This window comes from Eschrichtius robustus, chromosome 10 (genome assembly GCF_028021215.1).
Source record: "Eschrichtius robustus isolate mEscRob2 chromosome 10, mEscRob2.pri, whole genome shotgun sequence".
NCBI lineage: Eukaryota > Metazoa > Chordata > Mammalia > Artiodactyla > Eschrichtiidae > Eschrichtius > Eschrichtius robustus.
In genome coordinates, this window is record NC_090833.1 from 65,216,472 (window position 1) to 65,241,535 (window position 25,064).

The 25,064-nt window shown below is 39.7% G+C and overlaps 2 protein-coding genes across 11 annotated transcripts in view; one reads left to right on the forward strand and one right to left on the reverse strand.

Moving 5' to 3' along the window:
- PSIP1 (PC4 and SRSF1 interacting protein 1) overlaps positions 1-15,365 on the reverse strand; it is a 75,984-nt gene extending 60,619 nt beyond the window's left edge. For both annotated transcript variants that reach the window (XM_068551788.1, XM_068551787.1), the window contains exon 1: positions 15,208-15,365. The gene's annotated coding sequence lies outside the window, so the exon portion shown is untranslated. The remainder of the gene's footprint in view (positions 1-15,207) is intronic.
- Positions 15,366-15,418: 53 nt separating this feature from the next.
- The window catches only part of CCDC171 (coiled-coil domain containing 171), a 365,291-nt gene continuing 355,645 nt past the window's right edge, over positions 15,419-25,064 (forward strand). For 6 of the 9 annotated variants that reach the window (XM_068551774.1, XM_068551781.1, XM_068551779.1 and 3 more), the window contains exons 1-2: positions 15,419-15,789; positions 24,635-24,792. In XM_068551774.1, the coding sequence (XP_068407875.1) occupies positions 24,749-24,792 (44 nt within the window). In that variant the 5' untranslated portion in view covers positions 15,419-15,789; positions 24,635-24,748. Of the gene's footprint in view, positions 15,790-17,227; positions 17,285-19,498; positions 19,511-24,634; positions 24,793-25,064 lie in introns of those variants that run through there. The other 3 variants (XM_068551775.1, XM_068551776.1, XM_068551777.1) reach the window with 3 other exon arrangements.

Genomic DNA, 25,064 nt, shown 5'->3' on the forward strand with positions numbered 1-25,064 from the left:
GGGAGGGAGATCCAACAGGTAGGGGATATAGGTATACATATAGCTGATTCACTTCATTGTACAGCAGAGACTAACACAACATTGTAAGGCAATTATACTCCAATAAAAAACAAGCAAACAAACAAAAACAAACCTTTAAAACCTAGTAATAGGGATTTCCCTGGTGGTCCAGTGGGTAAGACTCCATGCTCCCAAAGCAGGGGGCCTGGGTTCGATCCCTGGTCGGGGAACTAGATCCCGCATGCCTCAACTAAGAGTCTGCATGCCGCAACTAAAAAAAGGATCCTGCATCCTGCAACTAAACATCCCACATGCCACAACAAGATCCAGCGTGCAGCAACTAGGACCCGGCACAGCCAAAATAAAAAAATAAATAAATATATATTTTTAAAAAGCCTAGTAATAAATTTAACACAAATTTATAAGATTCATGGGGCAAAACTGTATATGGTTTACTGAAGGATATAAAAGAAAATCTAGAATAAATGGAGAGATATATTCTTGGATGGGAGGATTCAATACCATAAAAATGTCAATAATCTAAACATTTCTAGTAATTCTTTGATAAACTGATTGTAAAGTTCACCTGAATGGTTGCCCATGTCATTTAAAGAAAAGGCCCTATACAAACTATTTCCCTCCCATTAGCTTTTATTCCGCATATCCAACCTCTCTGCCATTTGCTCTCTCTTCTCTAGCCATACTGGCCTCCTTGTTACTTCTTCAACATGCCAGGCAAGTTCCTGCCTCACACCCTTTGCAATTGCGAGTCCCTCTTTCTGGAATGCTCTTTCTCTAAATAACTGCATGCTTACTCCCTCAACGCCTACAGGTCTTTGCTCAAATGTTATCCACTTAGGGAGGCCTTCCCTGATTACCTGATCTAAAATTAGAACACCCGACCTACCCGCCACCACCCACATGCATTTCCTCCCCCACTTCTTTGCTAATTTTTTCACAGCACTTATCCTCATCTGGCATGCTATATATTTTTTACTTACTTGTTCATTGCTTTTATCAACTGTTGACCCCTTCTAACAGAAAACACACACATGTACACAGAAAACACATTGATCAAAAAAGCTAAATTTATTTTACTTTTGCTTAAGGGAAAGCATCACCATGACAGGGTCAAAGGGGTGCCTCAAAATGAGGAAATTAGGGAGAGGCATTTATAGAGATTTAGGACCTGGGCTGGGTGATTTAAAGGCAGGTCTTGCAAGCTGGGGAACTGGTTGAGGATGAGCAGAGTTTATGATATAATAGCTTTGGATCAGTGGACTCAGTGAAGCAAGAATTTTGAAGCAAGTCTTGATGAGCTAGCAGTTTTGATAAACAAACTAGTTAGTTCACGTTATATTCCCCAACCAGAAGCCAATATTTTTGCTTTGTTATTATTTAACACAGGGACTTGAGAATTATGTTGGTTTAAATTCCCAGTCCCCTCTTTTATCATTCTCTAGGCTAATGTGGAGGAGTATTATCATTTGGGGACATAATCAAACCAGATCTACACCATGTTTGATACGCGGTGGTTGAGTATAATTTCTGATATTAGTTGTTCCAACGTCTACAAGTGTCAACTTTTCTTGTTTTGTTTTGTTTGTTTGTTTGTTTTTGGTAGAAGATCATCAGTAGGCAGAGTGACTGCTCAACTGCTTTAAGATTCTTGAGTTTTGCATTTGAGCAGGGTGACCCAAACAAATGCTAACTTAATTTGGATAAAGATTAAATTAATAGTTTCCATTTCAAATATGAAGAGCTCTCAGAACGAACCAGAGATTTGGGTATTAGCCAGATTATTTAGTCTCATGATATCTGTTTTTTCCAGATCTTTTTAGTAATATTAAAGATCCCAGAGAAATCTGCAGAAATGTAAGTACAACATTATTTCCCTTAGCACATGCTCTCCTTCAAGAAGCCAATACATCTAATGACTGTTTTGGACCATTGTTTGTCCAACCTCATGAAATTTTAGGTGAGGAGTTCCATAGTCTTAGACATCTTATCTAGTTTTACTATTTTCTGAACCATAAGCATGTAGGATTACTCCTACTTTTCAGGCCTCTTGGAAAGCATAAAATGAAAAGCCTTGGGTATAGAAGGCAGTCCCCCAAATCTTCAGTTTTTAAAGTTTTTGAACTCAAATCAAATCCAAGTTTTCCTTTGTTGAATAAATTGTTTAAAGATTTTTTTTTTTCTGTGAAAGGAATTTTGTGGGCTAAAATGAAACCTGGGTGATATTGGAATCTATGTTGAAAGCAGGCATCAATTAACCAAGATAACTCATCTCTATTCAATCTGCTAGTAGCAGTCAGTTTTTGTGCCACAAATTTAATACCAGTAGCAAGAAGACAACCAATGGTATATTTTTTGTGATAATATCTCTATGGAGTTGTCAAATGGTATGGTAATGTTTTTCAACATTATATAAGTATTGTTGGTGTCAGGAAATTATATTTGTAATAAAGAGATCATTAGTTGGTTCAAGGGAAAGAGCTTGGGGTTAAGTGCACTAGTGTTCTTTTCTTATAAGATCAGTAAAAGTGATATAGTCTTTGAATATGCTTCATCTGTTTTTAAACCCTTTCCAAGCTCTATTTCTATTGGTTACAAAGGCTAGCTCCTACAAAAGTTTCCTATGATAAGTTTGTCAAGCTGAAAATTCTGAGAATAGAGTCCTCCATAAAACTGCTCTCACTTCAGATACTAGCCATAATTGTGGGGGTCCCCAGGGTGACCCTCACTTTTGACCAGTTGCCTGCAAATTCAGGGTTTCCCATGACCACCCTCAGGTTTGATAACTCACTAAAAAACTCACAGAATTTAGTAAAAGTGCTACACTTATGGTTACAGTTTTATTATAGCAAAAGGCTACAAATTAGAACCAGCCAAAATAAGAGATACATAGGATGAAGTCAGGGAGAGTTTCAAACATGAAGTTCATATCATCCTCAGGGATGTGTTACCTTTCCAGCATCAAAGTGTGAAAATACTCAGTGAGTACTGCCAACCAGGGAAGCTCACCTGAGCTTTAGTGTCCAGAGTTTTTATTGAAGTTTCATTACTTAGGCACGATTGATTTAATCATTATGCATCTGGTTGAACTTAAACTTCAGGCTCTCTTTCTTCCCCAGAGGTCACGCTGATATCACATGGCTCACATTCCCAACCCTCTAATCACATGGTTTGTCTTTCTGGTCTGGCCCCCATCTGAGTCACCTCATTAGCATAAACTGTCTGGTTTGGTCTGAGGAGTCCACCACGAATAACAAAGACTCCCCTATCACCCAGTAAGTTTTAAGGGTTTAGAGATTATCTCCTAAAAACTAGGGACAAAGGCCAGTCAAATGATTTATTACACAGTCCCCAAGTGTTTTTTCTTTAGAGGGGGAACATGATAGGGCATTTCTGGTTGTCTGACCTGCTGTGTTACTCTGAAAAAAAGTCAGTTAGTGGTTGAATCCAGTTACCCAGGAAATCAACTGATTTATTATAGGGAACTAATATAAAAGGAAAATGAATGTCACCCCAAGGAAAGAGAATATAAACTCAAGAGTTTATTTGATTTTGTGTTTTAGCCAAATCACAACAAAATTGTAGCCAAGCATTAGACTTTTACCAAGGAGTGACTAGGGATGCAAAAAGCATTGTTAAGTTTAAAGATCTTGTAAATATCATAGTTAATAATCCAAAACCTTAAGGAAACCAAGAGGAAAGAAAATAGCTTGGCAAATAAAGTGCAAAATCATGCTTATTGACACATGGCAGTCTACAACTCCATGTGACTTTAGAGCTTATTTCACAAGTCTTGGTTGGAAACTATCTACTTCATGCAGTCATCTTCTTGATCTGAGAGTCCTAGGTGGACGTTATCTCCTCCTGATCTTGTCATTTTGGGTCAGTACAGTTTTCCAGTAATTTAAATGACTTAAATCTCTCTGCTTAAAAGAAGTGGTTCTAAGGATCAACATTCTAGAGTTTTGCTGTAGTGTCTGTTTTTTACAGTGACTGAAGCATATTATGAAAAGAAAGGAGACTCCAAGGCTTTTTGATTTGTATCACAAAGTGTATTATCATGGTCCCTGATTGACAGAGACATTGGAACTTAATAGCCTAGAAATAAAAACTTTTTGGAGATGTTTATTGTACCAGTCTTTGGACATGATCAAAAGTATGTTTCTAAGATATGTCAGTCAGGGACCAGACAAGAGACAGAAACTACATCCGTTTTTTGAACAGGGAAAATTTAATAAAAATAATTATTAACTAATAGGAGATAGGGATAAAAGAAGACTCTAAGGGATCTAGAATAGCAGGTGCAAAAAAGAAGCTCCTACCTCTAGGCTGAGGAGAAATAAGCAATAAAAGAACTGGAGACTAGGCGAAGATCCTCCTCTCACCAAACACTCCCCCAAGGCTGAGGTTCAGACCTCTTCAAAGAGGACATACCTACCACATACACAGCCACTCAGGCTGCCAGGAGTGAAGAAACTCACTAGAGTGGTCTGTAGAATTGGTTCACCATTGCTGGAGAGTATGGGCAACCTGGATCAGTCAGTAGAAGTGGCCAGCTGCCGCCAGAGGATGTAAGTTGGCTGGACCTGATCTAAAGTAGCGTCAAGAAGAGAAAGAATAGCCTGAGAATAAAGCTGGAGCTCCTCTGTTGGAGAATGATAATGGAGATCTACAGCCTAAAGGAAAAATGTCTTCCTGCAGCTGTGGCCATGCAGTGTCACTCCACTGAACAACCATAACATTTCATTTGCTGGCCACAGAGATATGATTGTGGGGACCAGCACTGGTATCATGAATCAGGGCAAAAAAGTGTAGATTTGGAGCAGAGCAATGATATCAAATTGATGACTGGTGCATAAGAAGTTCTTGGTTACTGAAAATTTTTTATAATTTTGTTTTTATCCTAAATTTGATAAAGAGTTCTCACAACAGTTTTAAGTTGATTAAAATTTGGAGAATGTCAAACAAGCCTAATTATTTTTACTATTTTTCTTTTATAAGTCTTTGGCTGTGCTGGTGGCTATTCCAGTAAACTTGAAGAAAGTTTTGATTTACAAGAAAGCTTAACAGTCTGACTATTCTGAATTTGGGACAGAAAAAATCAAGAAGAGTTGTCAGAGGAGATAAGATACAAACATGAGTTATCTTATTCAAAGTCAAGAAATAGTTACAGGTAATAAATAGGAAATACACAACAATATGTAATAATGTTAGTAGAAACTTAACTTTTCTTTTTGGCCACACCACGCAACTTGTGGGATCTTAGTTCCCCGCGGGATTGAACCCGTGCCCTTGGCAGTGAAAGTGTGGAGCCCTAACCACTGGACTGCCAGGGAATTCCTGAACTTAACTTCTTTTTTAACTTCTTGTCAAAATGATTCAGAAATATGCCAAAAGTCTAGAGAATTAGACTATTTTGGGAATAAAAAAGAACTTTTATTTATCTGAGCCAAACTAATCAGGTTACTTTACAGGGAAAAAAAAAAAATCAGATTCTAATTACTTTTTGTTTTCCATCCATATTATAATTAACACTAAAGAATACATAGGCTCTCAACTTTGTCTTTTATTATTTTTCTTATTTTAAATAAACTTCTTGAATTTATCTTTGTATACCTTTTTATGCATGCACTTAGACATACAAATATATAAATACAGTAAGTCTCCTACACACGAACGAGTTCTGCTCCGAGCGTGCTTTCGTAAGTCCCATTTGTTCCTAAGTCCCAACAAAGTTAGCCTAGGTACCCAAAAACACAGTCGGCTATATAGTACTGTATTGTAATACGTTTATAATACTTTTCACACAAATAATACATAGAAAACAAGCAAACACAAGAAATAAAGAAAACATTTTTGATACAGTACAGTACCTTGAAAAGTACAGTAGTACAGTACAACAGCTGGCATATGGGGGCTGGCATCAAGTGAACAGGCAAGAAGAGTTACTGAATGGAGGAGGGACGGGAGGTGGGAGATGGTAGAGCTGAAGGATCATCAGCAATAGGAGACGGAGCGCAATCTGCAATTTCACTCACGCCTGATGTTGATGGAATGCGTGTTCGCATCTTTGAAAGTTCGCAACTTGAAGGTTCATATGTAGGGGACTTACTGTACACTAATAGATGATTAAATTAATGGTTTTAACTAGCTTTAAAATATAACTTTAAAATATATTTAGCATTAACAGAGCAATGTATATATGTTGTTGAATATAACATCTTTATATACTGCAACAATACCCTTAAACAACAAACAGGCATGCCATATTTACGGTTTTGATTGCATATTCCTCTTTCTATTTAATGATTCTCATTATTACAAATTTTGGATTTTTAAAACATAAGAGAAATTAGAAGGTAGGAAACCAAGAACTATCTTGCTAATTTTTTCCACTGAGCATGGATATAGGTATAGATATATAGATTATACTACTTTAATACATTTTAAGTAGGCAGAATTATATATGTGTGTATATAATAATTTAAAAACATTTGCACATCTTTCTATTGCTATTCTATAGCCATTCCATATATAAAAAGTAGGATCAAGAGTAGTTTAAAATTATCTTTAGTGGTCTTTTTTTACATAAAAATTATTTGAGTAACCACAGTATGTTTGTTAACAAACTTATTTTAATATAAATTTAAGGTCTTAAGATTGACTAAAAAATCTGGAAATTACAATTTGTGTTAACTCATTGAATCCTTATCACGCACAGTATTGTAAGAAACCATAAGATTATATCCTTTAAAAATATCCATTACTGGAATTTCCCTGGTGGCGCAATGGTTGGGAATCTTCCTGCCAAAGCAGGGGACACAAGTTCGATTCCTGGTCTGGGAAGATCCCACATGCCACAGAGCAGCTAAGCCTGTGTGCCGCAACTACTGAGCCTGCGCTTGAGAGCCCCCGAGCCACAACTACTGAGCCCGTGCACCACAACTACTAAAGCCTATGCATGCTAGAGCCCACGTGTTGCAACTAATGAGCCCACGCACTGCAACTACGGAAGCCTGCGTGCTCTGGGGCCCGCATGCTGCAACTACTGAAGCCTGTGTGCCTACAGCCCATGCTGTACAACAAGAGAAGCCACCGCAATGAGAAGCCCGTGCACCACAACGAAGAGTAGCCCACACTCACTGCAACTAGAGAAAGCCTGTGCGCAGCAACAAAGACCCGGCACAGCCAAAACAAAAAAAGAAAAAGAAAAAGAAATTACTGCAATTTCATTTAGCCAAATACAGTTTTATGTTTGTAATCTTTTTTCTTTTTTGGCTGCATGGCGCAGCCTGCAGGATCCTAGTTCCCAGACCAGGGACCTACCCCCGGGGCCCACAGTAGCGAAAGTGCGCAGTCCTAACCACTGGACCCCCAGGGAATTCCCTTATGTTTGTAATCTTAAACCATCCATGGAAATAATAATTTACTGGGACCATAGAATTAAAGTAGAAATTTAAAAGGTTTAAATCATGAGAAACTAAACCCAAGGCATGTATTAAAAAAATATGCAATACATATATATTTAGCTAACACTTTTATTGTGAGAAGGTCAGAGAGAAGACAAAGTTTTAAGCTAAAGGTGTTACAACTAATATATCCAAAGAATCATCTATTTATCAGTAATATTTCACAGACTTTTAAAAATTATAAGTAAACTTGTATATTTACATATAAAACATTTTAAAAAAAGACTTTTGAACTCATGCTAAAAGCTCTGAGTGTCTAGCTTTCCTTCTTATCTTACCTAAACTCACCTCCAGAGTAACTCACAATGAGGAAATTAGGGAAGGCTCTTCTTTAGGGAGGTTTTAAAGGGTTTTGCTAGCAAGGAATGCCTTGGGATGGTTGAATTGTTGGGCAGAGTGTGGAGGAAGGTCTTGAGGCAAGTCTTAATGAGAAAGCTTTTGGCCTTGATAAATAAACTTTTTAGTTCACAGCATTATCTTCCAGGAATAGGTATTTTCTGGAGCAAATAGATTATTTTTGCTTGGTGTCAGTATTATTCAACATAGGGACAAGAAAGCATGCTTGGTCTCATGAGGGTGTAACTCATTGATAGGGATTATGTTGGTTTCCCCTGTGTCCCCTCACTAAAATGTAAGCTCCATGAAAGCAGAGATTTTTGTGTGTATTGTTTGCTTTTATATTTTCATAACCTACAACATCTAGCAAATAGTAAGCGTTCAGTAAATATTTGTTAACAAATCTTAATTAATTAAATGCATAGAAAATTTTGAAAAATGAGATGGCCTAGAAGTTAAAAATGTACTACAAAGGTATAATAATTAAAACATGGTGATAGTGGGACATAGACAGACACATTGATCAGAATAGAAAATGCAGACATATAGATATATGTGTGTATACATATCTGTATATCTATCTATAAGCATATCTATCTATAAGTATATGTATAGATAGATAGCTCCCAAACTTTCAGTCCTCTTAAAGAGTCATCCTTCTCAAGTATATTTTTTTAAAAGGGGAGGGGTTTGTCTCACAGTTGCTTCTGAGTTGGCCACTGCTTCTCTGCCAGTGAGCCCCTCAACGCTTCTGTGTTCCTTTGAGTTGCTCACAACCTGGAACTCATTAACTGCACTTTCCTCCTTCATCAATGCGGACATCTCTACAAGGGCTTCTACAGAAGGCAAGAAGAGGGTAATATGGGGGTAGGCCTAGCTTCCTTTCATGAATTGGACCTTCCTTCCATCTACAACTCCAACTATAAAGCTGTTCTCTAGTGAGAGTTATAACATTTAAGACTATACATTAAATGTGCCTTTTTACAAAGCTGGAGACAAAGATGCCCACTAAGTTATAAACTTAGAGGTCCACTATGTACTCCCTCAGTTCTTCTCTCCTCAGTCTTCAGATTGAGGCCAGAGTGCTTCCTTTTTCCTTTTGGGAAATCCTAACTTCTAACCAAGGAGGATAGTCTCGCTGTAGGAGACATTTTCCTCCCCACAAGTACAGTTCTCTAGATATGAGTTATTTCACCTAGAACAAAAACTCACAGCTTCAACAGGCAAATCTAGGGTGAACTTTGGGAGATTAAATCCCGTCTAGCAGTCCCACGCAGGTTAAGAAATCTGGACCTCTTTCAGACCTTCCCACTAGAGAGACATGCACATAGCTTCTTTATTTTTTTTGGAAGTCTACTGAGTGAGTAAATATGGGACTAGAAATAGATATCATTCATATCACTTAAGGATAAATATTGGAGAATGCTAGTTTAAATTTACAAGCAGAAGAAAAACACATTCCTATTGCCCATAATTTGCAAGAACACCACCAGTCATATTGGAATAATTAACTTCACATTGTTATACAAACTGATTTTGGTTCCTTTCTTTCATTATTGCCCTCACTCCCACTCCTTAACATTTCTACTTTCAAATTGTGCTTTTTAGATTGTCCAGGAATAATAATAAATAGGCTCAATGTTTAAATTAAATATTTAATTTAAATTTATATTTCTTTAAAGGATGCTACCTTATCTACGATGACTTGGCTGCAGCTTTATAATTATTCATTATAAGGTTATGAATTAAATTCTTAGACTTGGTACAAACTTTGTAAATTCTGATGGCAGTAGTGGTGTATTAGTGATTTAATGCATCTAGTTACATAAGATAAAAGTGGCATTTCTGGATGTTACTAAACTTCATGAGTAATCAGATAAATGCAAATTAAAAGAACATTAGAACAATGGCATATCACTTTTTGCTTATCAGACTGGAAACGTTTCAATACCGCAAAAATATCTACTGCTGGCAAGGGCAGAAAGAAGTAGATATTCTCATACAATGTTGATATTTCTTTAAATTGATACTCTTTCTGAAAAGTAACCTGGTACTATGTATAAAAAATTAAAGTACAGCTATCAAATGTTGACTCCTTAAAAGCTCATCATAAAAACTGTTAAGTTTATTAGATTTACTGTAGTAAGGAAGAACACTACCTTGACTGAGCCTTAGTAGTGACTCAAAATGAAAAATTAGGGCCAGTTATTTATAGGGTTTTAGGGCTTGGGCTGAATATTTTTAGGGAGAGAAGCAAGTCAGGGAAATGTTTGGGATCAGGCAGAGTTTATGATACAACAGCCTTAGATTGGTGGGCACAGCAAGGCAATGGTTTTGAATAATTTCTTGGTAAATAAACTGTTAGCCTTCATAAGCAATCTGTTTAGTAAGTTCACAGCCTTATCTTCCAGGAAAATGTGTCAACTGGAGCAAGCAACAACGTTATTTTTGTTTGGTCCCAGAATTGTCTAACAAAAGTACAGGAAAGTATGTCTAGTCCCACTATTATAGTAAGTCCCCTACACATGAATGAGTTCCATTCCAAGAGCGCATTCGTAAGCCCAACTTGTAAGTTCAACAAAGTTAGCCTAGGTACCCAACTAACACAATCAGCTATATAGTACTGTACTGTAATAGGTTCATAATGCTCTTCACACAAATAATACATAAAAAAACACAAAAAATAAAGAAAGCATTTTTAATCATACAGTACAGTACCTTGAAAAGTACAGTAGTACAGTACAACAGCTGGCATACAAGGGCTGGCATCGAGTGAACAGGCAAGAAGAGTCACTGACTGGAGGAGGGAGAGGAGGTGGGAGATGGTAGAGCTGAAGGATCGTCAGCAATAGGAGATGGAGGGCAAGCTGCAGTTTCACTCACGCCTGACGTCGATGGCACAGGTTCTGGTTCCTTGTTGGAACCAGATGCACGTTTGCATCTTTTAAAGTTTGAAACTTGAAGGTTCAAAGGTTCGTATGTAAGGGACTTACTGTGTTTAACATAGGGAAAGGTAATTATATCGGTTTTGGTTTTCAATGCTTATCCTTTTATCCATCAATTCCTATTCTAGGTATTTATACTATGACTTTAAAAAGACAAATATGTGGGACTTCCCTGGCGGTCCAGTGGTTAAGACTCCATGCTTCCACTGCAGGGGGCGTGGGTGTGATCCCTGGTTGGGGAACTAAGATCCCACATGCCGCACGGCGTGGCCAAAAAAAAAGACAAATATCCAAAGTATACCTTTGGAGGCAGTGTTTTATTTTTATTTTTTAAGTAAAGAAACAAAGCAGAAACAACCTAAATGATGGGATAAATTATGGGCATTCATAAAATGGATTACCATAAAGGTAATCCATAAAAAGGTATATTTTTTCATATTAACATAGAAATGTATTAAAGCTGTATTGTTAAGTTAAAAAAAAAATCTATCTACCTGCCTACCTACCTACCTATCAATAGCAGTGATGTGCTGGAGCTGGCTCCCACAGGACTCTTGAGAGCCAAATGTACGTATTTCTTCTGAACTCTGCAGTCAAGAGACTGCATGTTGGTTGCTTGAAATTAGCCACAGTGGCAGTATTTAGTATACATCAAGGAGATCAGCACACCACTGGCTTCAAATAACAGAAAACATGACTAGCACAGACTTGAATTCTAAGACCATTAATTGTTTTGGTCAGAAGGAAGTCCAGGAATGGATCAGAAACTAAGGAGTGTCATGGAGCATCAAGGCTCTTTTTATTCTCACCTCCGTAGGCGTGCCCTTACATTTCATTGTTCAGAACTGGTAACACAGCCAACCCTAGCTACCAGGGAGCTTTGGAGAGCCAGTAGGGAGCAGGAGGAAATAGGATAGATCAGACCATTGATCTCCTTAAGTTCTACCTATTACTGCTGCAAACAAATTAAGGTTTTCAGCAAGGATGGTGTAGGAAATGGAAAAGCAGTGTCTGCTACTATCGTGTGTATGCACACGTGCGTAAATATAGAAATAAATGAATAAATGTGCCTTCTTTAAAACGTATTTATTTATGCATCAAAATGTTATATTAGAAATATAATACATTCCTAACAGTTTTAAAATCTAGACTGGGAAGGTAGGACTTGGGGGAGAATTTTACTTTTAAAATTGCCCTGACTTAAGTGACCATGTATTTATTATTGGAACAAAGGATAAAGACGTATGCTTTTTTGAAAAAAATTAGAATACATGTGAAACCACTTAGCGTAGTGCTTGGCACATATGTTTAATAAATAATGTTATCTTTTATATTAGCCTATATATCTTAAAACTTTTAATATAAGTCCATATCTACCTCTTATTAAATTTATTTGTGTTTTCTGTTGCTGATGTGAATGAGAGGGAAGATTTATTGTGAGATAAGAGAAGGTAAGGCTGGAAAGGCAGGTAGGGACAAGAATAAGGGCCCTTGATGGATGGAGGAAAAGTATGGGTTTTATCCAGTAAGGACTGAGGAGCCATTAAAAGAATTAATGAAGGGTAACGTAATCAGAGTTATGCTTCAGAAGGATCATTTCCGTTATAGCACATAGTATGGGGATTGAAGGAGCAAAGAACCAGAGCCACCAACAGCAACAATTATGGCAGGGCTCGCAGTTGTAACAATTGATACCAAAGCAGCGTAATAATCAAGCACCTGGTGTTTGAACCTTCTGGGAGAGGTTACTAGGGTCAAAAGGATGTGGCTCATCTGGTGTTAAAAAACCCTGTGGCTCACATGTACACAATCAGCTCCTAACACTCCCTTAGTGCCAGAAAGGTGCATATGTGCCCTTAGGCCTGCTTTTGATTTTTTTCTATTTTTTGATCTTCTCCTCTCATACTTCCCGGTTTAAAAATGCCCTAGATGTTAGTTGTCAACTTGTAAAAATGTTGAGAATTTGCACAGAAGGAGGAGGTGGGTGACTTGCGTCAGCCACAGCAAAGGTCCTGATTACAGGTGTCTGGATATGAAACAATAAGGAAACAAATAAATGAAGATGATTAGTGGGAGGCATAGAAAGACCACAGGAGACAAAGTAAGTAGGATTTAGTAATTCTCAGATGAAGGAATTGAGAGCCTGAGAGAGAAGAAAGATTCTCTAAGTTTTTTTTGTTCGCTTGTCTGAGATTATAAGTTTTATAAATAGGTAGAGCAGTTTGTGGGGCTCCAGTGAGAAGCTGAGAAAGATCATTAAGTTTTAGATATATTGAACTCAATACTGACAGACATTAAAATGACACTGTTCAAATGAGAGTTAAAAAGTCAAGGTCAGAGCTCAGCTTATGATATTATGGTATGTGAGGTGGACATAAAGAATTGAAAGTTGCGGACCCAGAGTTCACACTTGCAGGAATGGATGACATCACCAAGAAAGGTACTATGGTAAATGGTGAAGGCTGAGGGCAAAACTGAGAAAGTATACCCTTAAGGGGCAAGGTGATAATGGTTTCCTGAGCAGCAGCAAAAAGGTCAGAGAGCTGCCTAAACCCTGAGTCTCACCTATGCTGGAGAGAAATCTGAGGGTGATCAAAGTGTCAGCGAACCCAAGGAGCCTGGCATTTGGTAATGAGGTCATTATTGACTGTGAAAGCTGTTTTGGAAGAGTGGGGGTGATGGATCGAATAGTATCTCAAGAGAAAGAATGAGATGAGAATTGTGACTCGAGGCTAAAAGAAAAGTGGGCTAGACAGCATCTTTCTGTACAGCTTTCCTAAGTAGTAGCATGTTAGGCAAACAAGAGACAACAAAGAATTGACCTTGTAACTACTAGAAAAACACAGAAAACCTCCAAGTATTTGATAACAGTCTGATTTATTGTTTAATTATTAAAACTTTTCTGCTCAACATCCTTCATTTAGCTCTGTTGCTTGGTAAACTACGTATGACCTAGACGGCCCTCTGTGATCTGGGTTCTGCTTACTTCTCCAGCCTGACATCTTACTCCCCACATCCGCTACCCCAAGACCGCACACAGAGCTTTGTTCAGTTTTCCAAATGCCTCTTGCTGTTTCCTGTCCTGTTTGCAGCTTCCATGTCTTCCAATTCCTTTTAACTTGGTGAATCTATGACTACCTTCCCAAACTGAACTCAAAGTTCTCTATAAAGCCTTTCTGGTTGTTCAGGGTTGATATTATACTTCCCTTTTCTGAATCCCACTGTACCTATATCATATATCCTGCATTTCTACCATCTAGTTCTGGGCTGGGTATATAGTCTGTATTCAATAAATGCTGAATGAACAAATACATGAAGATTGCAAGTCTTCATGTTGCATCCATTTTTTTCATTTTAAAAAAGTGTGCAGTATAGTACATTTGGCATTTCTTGCTGTACAATATTCAATTTTGTGATTTTGCTAAAACACAAATAAAAAATTTATATTATTTAAAACTTGTAAAGTAAAAAAAGCCCTAATATCATTAGTCTGTTGTAATTGTCCATTTCGTTTCTAAATGTGAGTGGGCTCTTTTCTCCTTTCCATAAACTCTTTTCTTTGAAGAAATTATCCTCTTTCTGGCTAAACTGTTAGGAAGTGGGATGTGCCTCCTTTCCTAATCTAAATGACTAAACTCAAGCCAATTAAAGTTTCAGAGTTTCAATGTCACAGGAATCAAGGAGGTTTTAATCTCAGGGAGACAGGGAAAAGACGGCCGCTACACCTGGTTTCAGGTTGATTACAAGCCACAAGACACTATTTAGCATAAAAGGTTCTTTTTGTATTAAACACCTTTTCGGGAGGAGGAGGTGGTGGTGCTGAAGATGAAATCCTGAGTCAAAATCCCGCCAATTTGCATTGTTCTTTGGGGAACAGGCTTTCAAAAGCCAAGGAACAAAAGAGGATTTGGTTTTCCAATCTCCCTGAGGCAGCAGCGGCTACCAGGAGAAACCAAAGTATAAATTATCAACGAGGAAAGCGTGTGTGGGGTGCGTGTGTGTATGTGTGTGTCTCGGGGGTGGGGAAGAGGAGGAGGGTAGGAAAGGGAGCTGGAGCACTTGCTAAGGCTCTGAGGACTTTTTCGCGAGGTACCTCGTTACGTAATATTTATAACGAAAGGCGCTGCAGCAGCACCAGCGAGCTGGCCCGCATTTTCCGTCCCCGTTTACAACCACCAGCTGGGATACAATGGGGATGGGAGGAGGGGACTAGAAGCGTCCGGCAGGCGGCGAGCGGTCTGAACAGCGGGAAACCAACCACTGGTGCAGAAGCGAGCCCAGAGAATTTTCCCCGGTTCTGGCACCAGACCACGGACCCCGCGGGGCTGTACTGACCCTACGGATCAGCAGGGGAGCCAGCTTAAAAATACAGCATCTGGGATCCGACCTCTTAAGATTTTTATTCAGTAGGCGGAGAAAAGGAGCTAGAGCTTAGAAACCTGCCTTTTCAGTCGTCTCTCTGGGGATTCTGGGACGGTGACCCGGGCACCTCACACTGAGACCACCACACTGGAACGTGGGCCGACGGGTCCTCAGGCAGGGGGAGAAGGGGGGGCCCGCGCCAGGCGCGGGACCGCGCGCGGTCGCGAGAGCGCCGCTCCCCAGCAACAGCGCATGCGCCGGTCGCCTTCCAGCGAAGCCGCGCAGCTTCGCGGGCCCGGATCTTCCAATCGGAGCCCGGCGTTCTCCGAGTGCGTATCCTGGAGCTGCCGGCTGCCGGAGGCGGGAGGAAAGGGGCCCCCCGGGCCCGGGCGGGGCCGGGGCCAGCGAAAGTCTGCGGAGGTCTGCGAGGGAAGTCGAGTCTCCGGAAGTGGCAGTTGTAAACACCGTCTCGCTGGGGCTGGTCTCCCTCTTGTTCCCCCCTGTGCTCTTTGTTTCCCCTCCCTGGGTCTTAGAGTCCGTCGTATTCCAACAGTTTTTGCTCTGACCCCGCGGTCGGCCTGGGCCTCTTTCTGCCTTTGAGATCCGAAGCTGCCCCAGGGGTCTTGGGTGTGCAGTCTGGATCACGGGAGACCCCTGAGGTAACCACCGGGTGTGGGGTTTTGGAGGAGAAAGATTTGGGCGGGGAGGTGTTGAGAGGAAAGGTATAGGGGGCTGCAGTGAGGGTTATGGGGACCCCGAGTTAGTTTGAGGCTGTTCTGTGGCAGTTCGTGTCGTCTCTGGGGACACACCTCCAGCCCCCTGGGCCGGGCTTCTGCGCCCACCTGGAGGAAGATCTTCCTGGAGCATCCTAGCCAAAGACCACTGTCTCAGTACCCAGACGACTGGGTAGGGACCAGAGGGCAGGACCCAGAGGGCCTGGACTTGGAGCTTCTTAGGTTTACAACTCCGGACTGCTGGGCTCTTTCCCTCTCAAGAATCAGTAAGTCCTTCGAGGACAAGGACCAGGTCTTTTTCATCCCTTTTTAATAAAAATGCCAGCCACGCCCTAGACATTCTATAAATGCTCGGTAAACGAAAGAAAGAGTTTATGCTAGGCTGTCTTCTGTAGCTTCTACACCAGGACTCTTAGGGAGAGGGCTGTGAGTTTTTCCCGGGCTGTGCAATTTCTGCAGAAGTGGAGCCTACTTTTGACTGTTCTTTATTTATTCCATGTGATATTTATCCTAGGCAAATACACTTTTTTTCTCGTTTTAAGCAGATCTCCAATGATAACTGCGTAAGTTTACTTGAGAAGCAATTTCATTAGGTGTCCGACTCTTTTGAAGACATTACACATCGATGTTTTATAGTTGTTTTCATAATCTTGGCGAAAAGAACCTAGCATTTTTTGTCACTTGTTTTATTGAACAGTTAGTGCCTAATAACAACAAAAGCCTAGAGTCAGAAATGCACTTGGTTTCCCATGAAATGAAGAGGAAACAAAGGCAGTGCAACCTTCTAAAAGGAAAGATGAAGGCAGTAATTTTAGTCTGGAGCTTTCTGTATTAGTCTGGTGGAGGCTTTTATTAGCTGTGTGACCTCAGGCAAATCACCCAAGCTCCCTGGGCATTAAGATGCCTTATCTGTCAGATAAGGAGGATGGACTTGGTCTCTAAAGTCCCATTTAATTCTAAAATACTGACTGCCTCAGCCCATTTGTCTTGGTCTTGTTTTCATGAAAGAACCAAACATCTTTTTTAAAGGTGAAATGTATAAGTTTGCTGATAGACACCCACAACACAGTTGTGGTTACTGTTGAAGACAGCACTGTGTTATGAAAGAGGATGGATTTAGGAGTCAGCCAGAATATGAGCTTGAATTCTAACCCTCCCACTGTTTATCTTTACACAAGTTACTCAACCTCTCCAAGCCTCAGTGTTCTCATCTGTGAAATGTGCATAATAATCTCGGGGGTTATTGGGAAGATTCACTGAGATCAGGTATGCTTAATGTAGTGTCTGGCATGTAGGAAGTGCTCAATAATAGCTTTTATCTTTTCATCCTCCCTGCCCCTCCCTTTTCCCCTGATCTGTGCAGACACATTGAGAGAGATGAGTATATTCTGGATGACCAACAGAAGGACTCAAATGTGAGGTAGGAAAACTTAGTACCAGTGATGACTCTGAAATCTAAAGCAGAATTGTCTTACTTACTCTCGGGATGTCCAGACCATTGATCTCTTGGCTTCAGTTGCCCTATTACCTATTTCTAAAAACTTCTTATTGAAGAATGATATACATAACATCCCCTCATCTATTTCAGTAGGAATGGTGAGAATAGTCCAACTTCACTACCAGGAGAAGATTAAGATATTAACATATTAACATAAAAAGCTGATTTAAGCTTTGCTGTTATCGATCACTGCCCAAAGGATGCCCTGGTTTTGGCCCAGCCCTGTGGAAATTCTATCCAGATTGAGAAATCCACTGGAAGTCTGAGTCATCTCTCATTAAGAAGACCCTGACTTGTAGTTAGTTTGGAAGTGTGAAAGAATGATCTGTGTTTAAGATATCTGCAGTATTGAGCAGAGTGCTTCCCTGACAAGCACGGGAAGCCATGGGGTGAGCCATGTCTTGAAGGTCAATAGCAAGGCACACAGCAGAGCTCTGGAGTCAGGGATTTCTCATTCTAGGTGGATTGATGGGGCTTGGAATCCTGACTTTGTCACTTACTAGAGATGTGACTTGGGACAAGTGACTGAATTATCTTTAAGCCCCAGTTTCCCCCTGGTATAAAATGGGGATATTAATGGTATCTTCCCTTGGGGTTGGTGTAGCGTGAAATGAGATAATCTGTAGAGTCTTGAGCATGATACCTGGAGAAGGGTTGTTTGCCACAGTAGGAATGATGACAGCAGGGAGTGGCTTTGGGGTATCAATTTGTTCATAGATAATGATGAATTGAATATTTTCAAATGGAAAGCATTATTTAAAGAGTTACACAGATATTGAGGCTGAAGAGAAAGGCTGTCATTGATTGCATATCATAAGAAATTTTTAATTACACATATAGATTAGTCAAATTATTGTTTATCTTAACTTGTAACATTTCATAGGGAAGTTTCAAGTAAAGCTAGGAACATGTATTTATGTGGGGACCCTGCATTTCTTTGGCTTAGCTAAATGAAAATATTCCACTGATGTTTTCATTACTGTACCTAGCTACTTACTTTAGCTTCCTCATCATTTCCTCTTTCCATTCTTGTGAAAGAAAAGGGAGATTTTGCTACATCTCTGCTATATTCAATAGCATAGAAGTCCCATCATAGTTTAAATTCAACCACAGACCTACATTTGGCCCTTTGTTGATTTAGTTTTCCTAAAATACAGGTAGGCCCTTGAACCCTAGTGTCATCAAGAGCTGATATCAGAGAGGGGAAGAAAATAAGAGTTTGCTAAAGGAGGCTATAGACAGCATATATTTTTTATGATGATGAATTTAAAAAATTGGGATATAATTCACAACATAAAATTCTCCATTTTAAAGTATACAATTTGATGGTTTTCAATATATTCACTAAGCTGTACAGCAATCACCATTATCTAATTCCAGAACATTTCCATCACCACCCACCCCCCCCCCCCACCCCCCCGCCAAAAGAATCCTCATAACCTGCTAGAAGTCAGACCCAATTCCCCCTCTCTCTACCCTCTGATAACCACAAGTCTGTTTTCTGTTTCTATAGATTTACCTATTCTGGAAATTTCACATAAATGAAGTTATACAATATGTGGCCTTTTGCATCTGGCTTCTTTCACTTAGCATAATGTTTTCAACGTTCATCTATGTTGTGGCATATGTTGGTACTTCATTTCTTTTTATCGTTGAATAATATTTCATATTTTGTTTATATATGGGCCAATTGATGGATATTTGGGTTGTTTTCACTTTTTGGCTATTTATGAACAATGGTGCTATGAACATTTGTGTACAAGTTTTTGTTGAAGTCCAGTAATTATCTTAGAATGTGTCTTGTTGTTGGTTGTGCTGGGTTAGTATTCTCAGATATGCAGTTTGTTTGTTGAAAGTGTGGATTAAAATCTTTTTGTAGGGCTTCCCTGGTGGTGCAGTGGTTGAGAGTCTGCCTGCCGGTGCAGGGCACACGGGTTCGAGCCCTGGTCTGGGAGGATCCCGCGTGCCGCGGAGCGGCTGGGCCCGTGAGCCACGATTGCTGAGCCTGCGCGTCTGGAGCCTGTGCTCCGCAGCGAGAGAGGCCGCGGTGGTGAGAGGCCTGCGCACCGCGGTGAAGAGTGGCCCCCGCTTGCCACAACTGGAGAGGGCCCTCGCACAGAAGCGAAGACCCAACACAGCCAAGAATAAGTAAATAAATAAATTTTAAAAAAAAAACAAAAAAACAAAAAAAATGATGTAACTCATTTGAGCAGCTAAAACAATTATTTCTTAAAAAAAAAAAATCTTTTTGTATTTCAGGACAGTTTTCTTGAATTACAGTTTTTAGTGTTTGTTCTGTTTCCCTTGCTTTGATCTTCTTATTCAGGGACTCCTGTTGTCCGCATGTTGGTTATTCTTTGGGTATTTTCAGTATTTTTTCACTTTCTCTTGAATCATTTTGATCTCTTTCTTAAATTTTTATTTAAAAATTTTACTTCTTTTTCGTTTCATACGTCCTTAAAGGCATTTTTTGGAACATGTGTATTTACTCTTGTTCCCTCTAATTTAATCTTCCTTGAGAAATGATTTTTAATTTCTAATTCTTTCTGATCTTTTTCACCTTATTTCTGAGGTTTTTTGTTTTTTTTTTTTAATTATTTATTTTTATTTTTGGCTGTGTTGGGTCTTCGTTTCTGTGGGAGGGCTTCCTCTACTTGCGGCGAGCGGGGGCCACTCTTCATCGCGGTGCACGGGCCTCTCACTGTCGCGGCCTCTCTTGTTGCAGAGCACAAGCTCCAGACGCGCAGGCTCAGTAGCTGTGGCTCACCGGCCTAGTTGCTCTGCGGCATGTGGGATCTTCCCAGACCAGGGCTCGAACCCGTGTCCCCTGCATTAGCAGGCAGATTCTCAACCACTGCGCCACCAGGGAAGCCCTATTTCTGAGGTTTTTTAAAATTTTATTTTAATTTTTCTGATATTTATATTTATTTATTTATTTAAGAGAAGTCAGTTCAGTATTTAAGTGCCTTATTCAGTCTCTAATTTTGATTCCTATTCTTTCATGCCTTATACCATTTTGTTAATGTCTTGTAGCTCATTTTGAAATACTAAGTTATGATTTTCATCTGTTTTGTGGGCATGTCTTTCTGTCATTCTTTCATTTATAGGAGTCCATTCTGTTCCTTACTCTCTATTTCCTTATGTTTGTATGGGATTTGACCACCCTACTTTTCTGTTGCTTATTTTTATGAAAGGTTAGTTTACCTGAACTTTGAGCAAGGTTCAGGAAAGCTTTTCTAACTTCACAGAACCCTATCTTTTGTTTATTGTGAGTGTTAAAAACTATGGTGGCTTGGTTCTGAGATTTCCTTGTCCTATTTCCTCCTACAGTTTGGTCTGGGCCATCTCTTTACTTTGTCTTCATTGCCCCTATCCTGCTCAGTTTTGATTCCAGCCTCTACTGATTCTCATTAGTGTGGGCCCCTGTCCAGGAAGTAACTTGACAGGTCAGTTATGAAGGTCTGTGAGGCTGGACTGTACCAACCCTTTCAGGACTCTCTTACCATACGCCTGTTTCATGTGCCAGTTTCAGCTGCTGCTCTCAGGTTGTACTACAGTGCTTTCCATTAACTGTCTGTTGACCCTTTGGGGGTCCTTTCAGATGCATACTTGTTATTTTCCTCTGCTTTCTTCTCTGTAGATACCGCCACTCCGTGCAGGTTTTGTGGCTGTTGGTGGTTTGCCCTTATTCATTTGTATTTTGTAATTATTTGTTTTTTGTAAATATTGCCCACTTTTCTCTATCTAGTTACCTTAGATAGGATTTTTATAAACTCTGTTATGCAAATTAATTAGGAAATTAAACTATAGAAAAACAAAGAGACTTTATAAAAGACACACACAGGCAGGGCTGGGGTAAGAACCCATTTTGCAGTTTACATGTCACTCTTTTTTTTTTCTATTTAACCCTGCAAAAGCATTTTCAAGCTTCTTATACATATTAGTTTTCTTTTGTTATGTAACAAGTTACCAAAAAGTTAGTGGCTTCAAACAGCCCTCATTTATTATTTCTCAGTCTCTGTAGGTCAGGAATCTGGGCACCGCTTAGGTGTGCCCTCTGTTCAGAGTTTCACTAAGTTGCTGTCAAGGTACTGCTGGCTGTGTTCTCATCTGGAGGCTTGACTGGAAAGAATCTGCTACCCAGTTCATTCAGGTTGTTGGCAGAATGTATTTCCTGTTGGCATCTGTATGACCGAGGGATCCGGCTTTTTACTGCCTGTGGGTTGGAGGCTGCCTGCAGTTCCCTGCCATGTGGCCCGCTCCGTAGGCAGTTCACAGCGTGACAGTGTGCTTCTTCACGATCAGTTAGAGGTTGTCTGTCACTTCACTCTGCTAGGATAGAGTCTTATATAACATAGTATAATCATGGGAGTGCAGCCTGTCACCTTTGCCATATCCTGTTGGTCAGAAGCAAGTCACAGGTTCTGCCCGCAGTAAAGGGGAGGGTATTATACAAGAGAGAAACACCAGGGGGCAGAGATCATGGGGACCATCTACCTACTACGTTATCTGTATCAGTGATCTGGAAGTTAACGAAACTTGCACCTGAGCTATAGAAGACGATTTTCTCTCTAGAAGACCATTCAGATTTGAAGATGTTACATAGCAAAATAATACACTGAAAAATGGTGGTTGCCTTCAATTTAGCTTTACTGAAACAACTATGTTAAAATTTGGTAAACTACCTCTTCCCACACTTCTCTGCCCAAGATCAAAACAAAACAAAAAACGCAGACATTATTAAGGCCCTAAGTATATAAATTCTTTTCCTGTGAGGTAAAGAGAGGTTCTGTTTGTGCCTGTTGTGACACATATGCATACGTGTGTGTATTTCATCCTTTTCACAAAAATAGAGACATTTTATATATACTTTTGAGCCTTGTACATTACTCAAGTATGGAACAGTCCCTTCTAACTCTTTTACTTCCATTCTGAAGGCAGTTCCTCTGGAGTCTGAGCTTTGGGGGCATGGTGGTAAGATGAAAAGATTTTGGGACTCAGTATCAGAAGAGCTTGATTGAGTCCTTGGTGTCCCCTACTTAGTAGCTGACTGGCCTTAGGCAAGTCATTTAAGCCTTTCTGAATTAGATGAGTTTCTGTAATTGAAATGAGGATAATGAACCTCAGGTAAGGTAATTTATAGTTTAACTGTATCAACAATGATCTTGTAGAAAGAGCTTGGGCTTTAGAGTTAGATAGATAGATAGTAGTGAGTTGGAATTTTGGTTCTGTAACTATGTGTCTTTTGACAAATTACTTCTAATCTCTTAGTTTTCTCTGTTGAAAAGGATAATCTTTACATTGCAGTGTTGTAAGGGTTGGAGTTCTATAGTTCTATGTATAAATAAAGTACCAAACACAGTGCTTGGCATTTTACTAGGTGCTCAATAGATTAATGATAGTGGTGTTAGCTTGTCTACCACTATTCCCAAACTTCGTATTTAGGTCCCTGGAGAAATGGGATTTTTTTCCCCCCATCTTGGTAAAAGTTCTGTCTTCTTTGTCCTAGGTCAAACTGTTCTGCATCAGCTGTGTGAATCACTGACTGTTTTGAAGATCCCTTAGTGTTTGGCTGTAGGAGCCATTAGTCAGTTCTCAGTACTGTGTTTTGAGTCTACATCTCAGTTGGCTTATTTGAGTCTCTTTTCTTTCAGTGATCTCTCTCAGGGTTGTTTATTGGGAGCAGGGACAGATCAGTTTAGATTTTTTTTTGGGGGGGCATCTTCTAGCTATCCCTGTATACCTACAATTTTACTGAACAATTCTGTTTTTTTTCATAATGGTGTGCCTTGGTGGGTCATTTATCACTCAGTGTCCTGGCCTCTCAATGGGCCCTTTTAATTTTTATTTATTTATTTTTTTGGTTGCGCCACATGACTTGCGAGATCTTAGTCCCCCACCAGGGATTGAACCCAGGCCCCTGGCAGTGAGAGCTCCAAGTCCTAACCACTGGACCATTAGGGAATTCCCACTAAACAATTCTTTTATTACATCTTTAACCAGACCAAATCACCCCAAGTGTCACCTCCTCCTTTCCTTTATCAGAGATTGCAGAGGGTTTGTGTTACAGTAATAGAAACTGACAGTGACTGTGTACTGTATATGTGCTGTGTATATTACTTAAATATCAAATATATGAGCTTGATATAGTTATCTCCTTATGGTTGAGGAAACAAGCTCAGAGAGTTTAAGTGACTTGCCCATGACCACATACTTGTAAGATGCTTATTGGAATCCTAGCTCAGATCTCTCTGAGACCAAATCTCATGGTCTTTCTTAGGATATCGGACTTCTACTGGGGATACCAAGAGACACTTGTGAGATCTTCATACTCGTGTCTATTTGGAGTTAGTTATTGTTATCTCTCTGGCTGAGATGTTTACCCAGAGATTCCTTCATACTGTAGTAAAGTAACTTACAATTGTTGACTCTGTATAATTTGGAGTATCTCTGGTAGAAGAGTGTTCTGGAGAGAAGGCCAGGATAAGTGACACATACTCTCTTCTTTCCTTTTTCCTCTTCAATCCCTTGGGAGAAGGCCTTTGAAAATTATTGTAAGATCTTTTATGTGGGAGTGCCTTGGCCTCTTTGACTGTAACATTGCATTAAAAATATTTCATTTACGAAAAAGTCTTTTGGGACCCCAAAACATCCCTGGACTGCATTTTCTTTCATACTGAATTCTGTGCCCTAGAGATAGGCACTACCTATTCCTCTTCCAGTTTAAGAACAATTAGTCACTATTTTATTACTTTTTATTTGAGAAATTAAAATAATCTAATAGTATTAGCTTGTTCTTATAAGAAGGAATTTCTTTCTAATGTTTTGTCATTTTTGTTTCTAATCTTATTTAAAAAATAAAACACTGTGGCTTTTAGTTTTGTAAACTGTAAAAAAAATGTTTATTTAGGCTGTGTCAGGTCTTAGTTGTGGCACACGGGGTCTTCATTGTGGCACGTGGAATCCTTTTGTTGTGGCATGTGAACTCTTAGTTGTGGCATGCATGTGGGATCTAGTTCCCCGACCAGGGATTGAACCTGGGCCCCCTGCACTGGGAGCACAGAGTCGTACCCACTGGACCACCAGGGAAGTCCCCAAACACTGTGGCTTTTAAAAATACAAGTATTAAAAAAAAAAAAAATACAAGTATTTACATGTTTTTTTAAAGAATAATCTTAAAAATACAGACAAGTCAAAGAACAAAAGAAAAATCACCCCTAGTCTCAGGACTCATATAAATAACTACTGTTATATTGTTTACTATTCTAACAGACTTCAGCCTGTGTAACCTGTAAGCCACAGACATCTTGGACAGTTTTAATCATTAATAACGAAGTATATCATTAAGCAACAGTGGGGTATTTTAAAAGAGTTGGAAGACTCATCATGAGTTTGGACACTTCAAATAATGCCTCTGGTGATATCCAAAGGTAAGCCTCCAGTCTCTTCTTCTAGTTGAGGAATGCTTTTGGTTGCAGGGAGCAGGGAGAAATAAGTGGTTGGAGAGGCTGATTGTAAGAATTCTCCCGGGATGGTAAGGGAAGTGGAAATTTCATGGGACTGGAGGAGCAGGAATGATGCCTCACAGAAACCAGAACTGGGTCTGGAGATTCTGTGTGGCTCTTTATGCTCCTTTGTTAACTCAGTGTACGAAAGTCAGTGTCTGTACTTTCTCCAGTCCCTAGAGACTTGCTTATTCTTT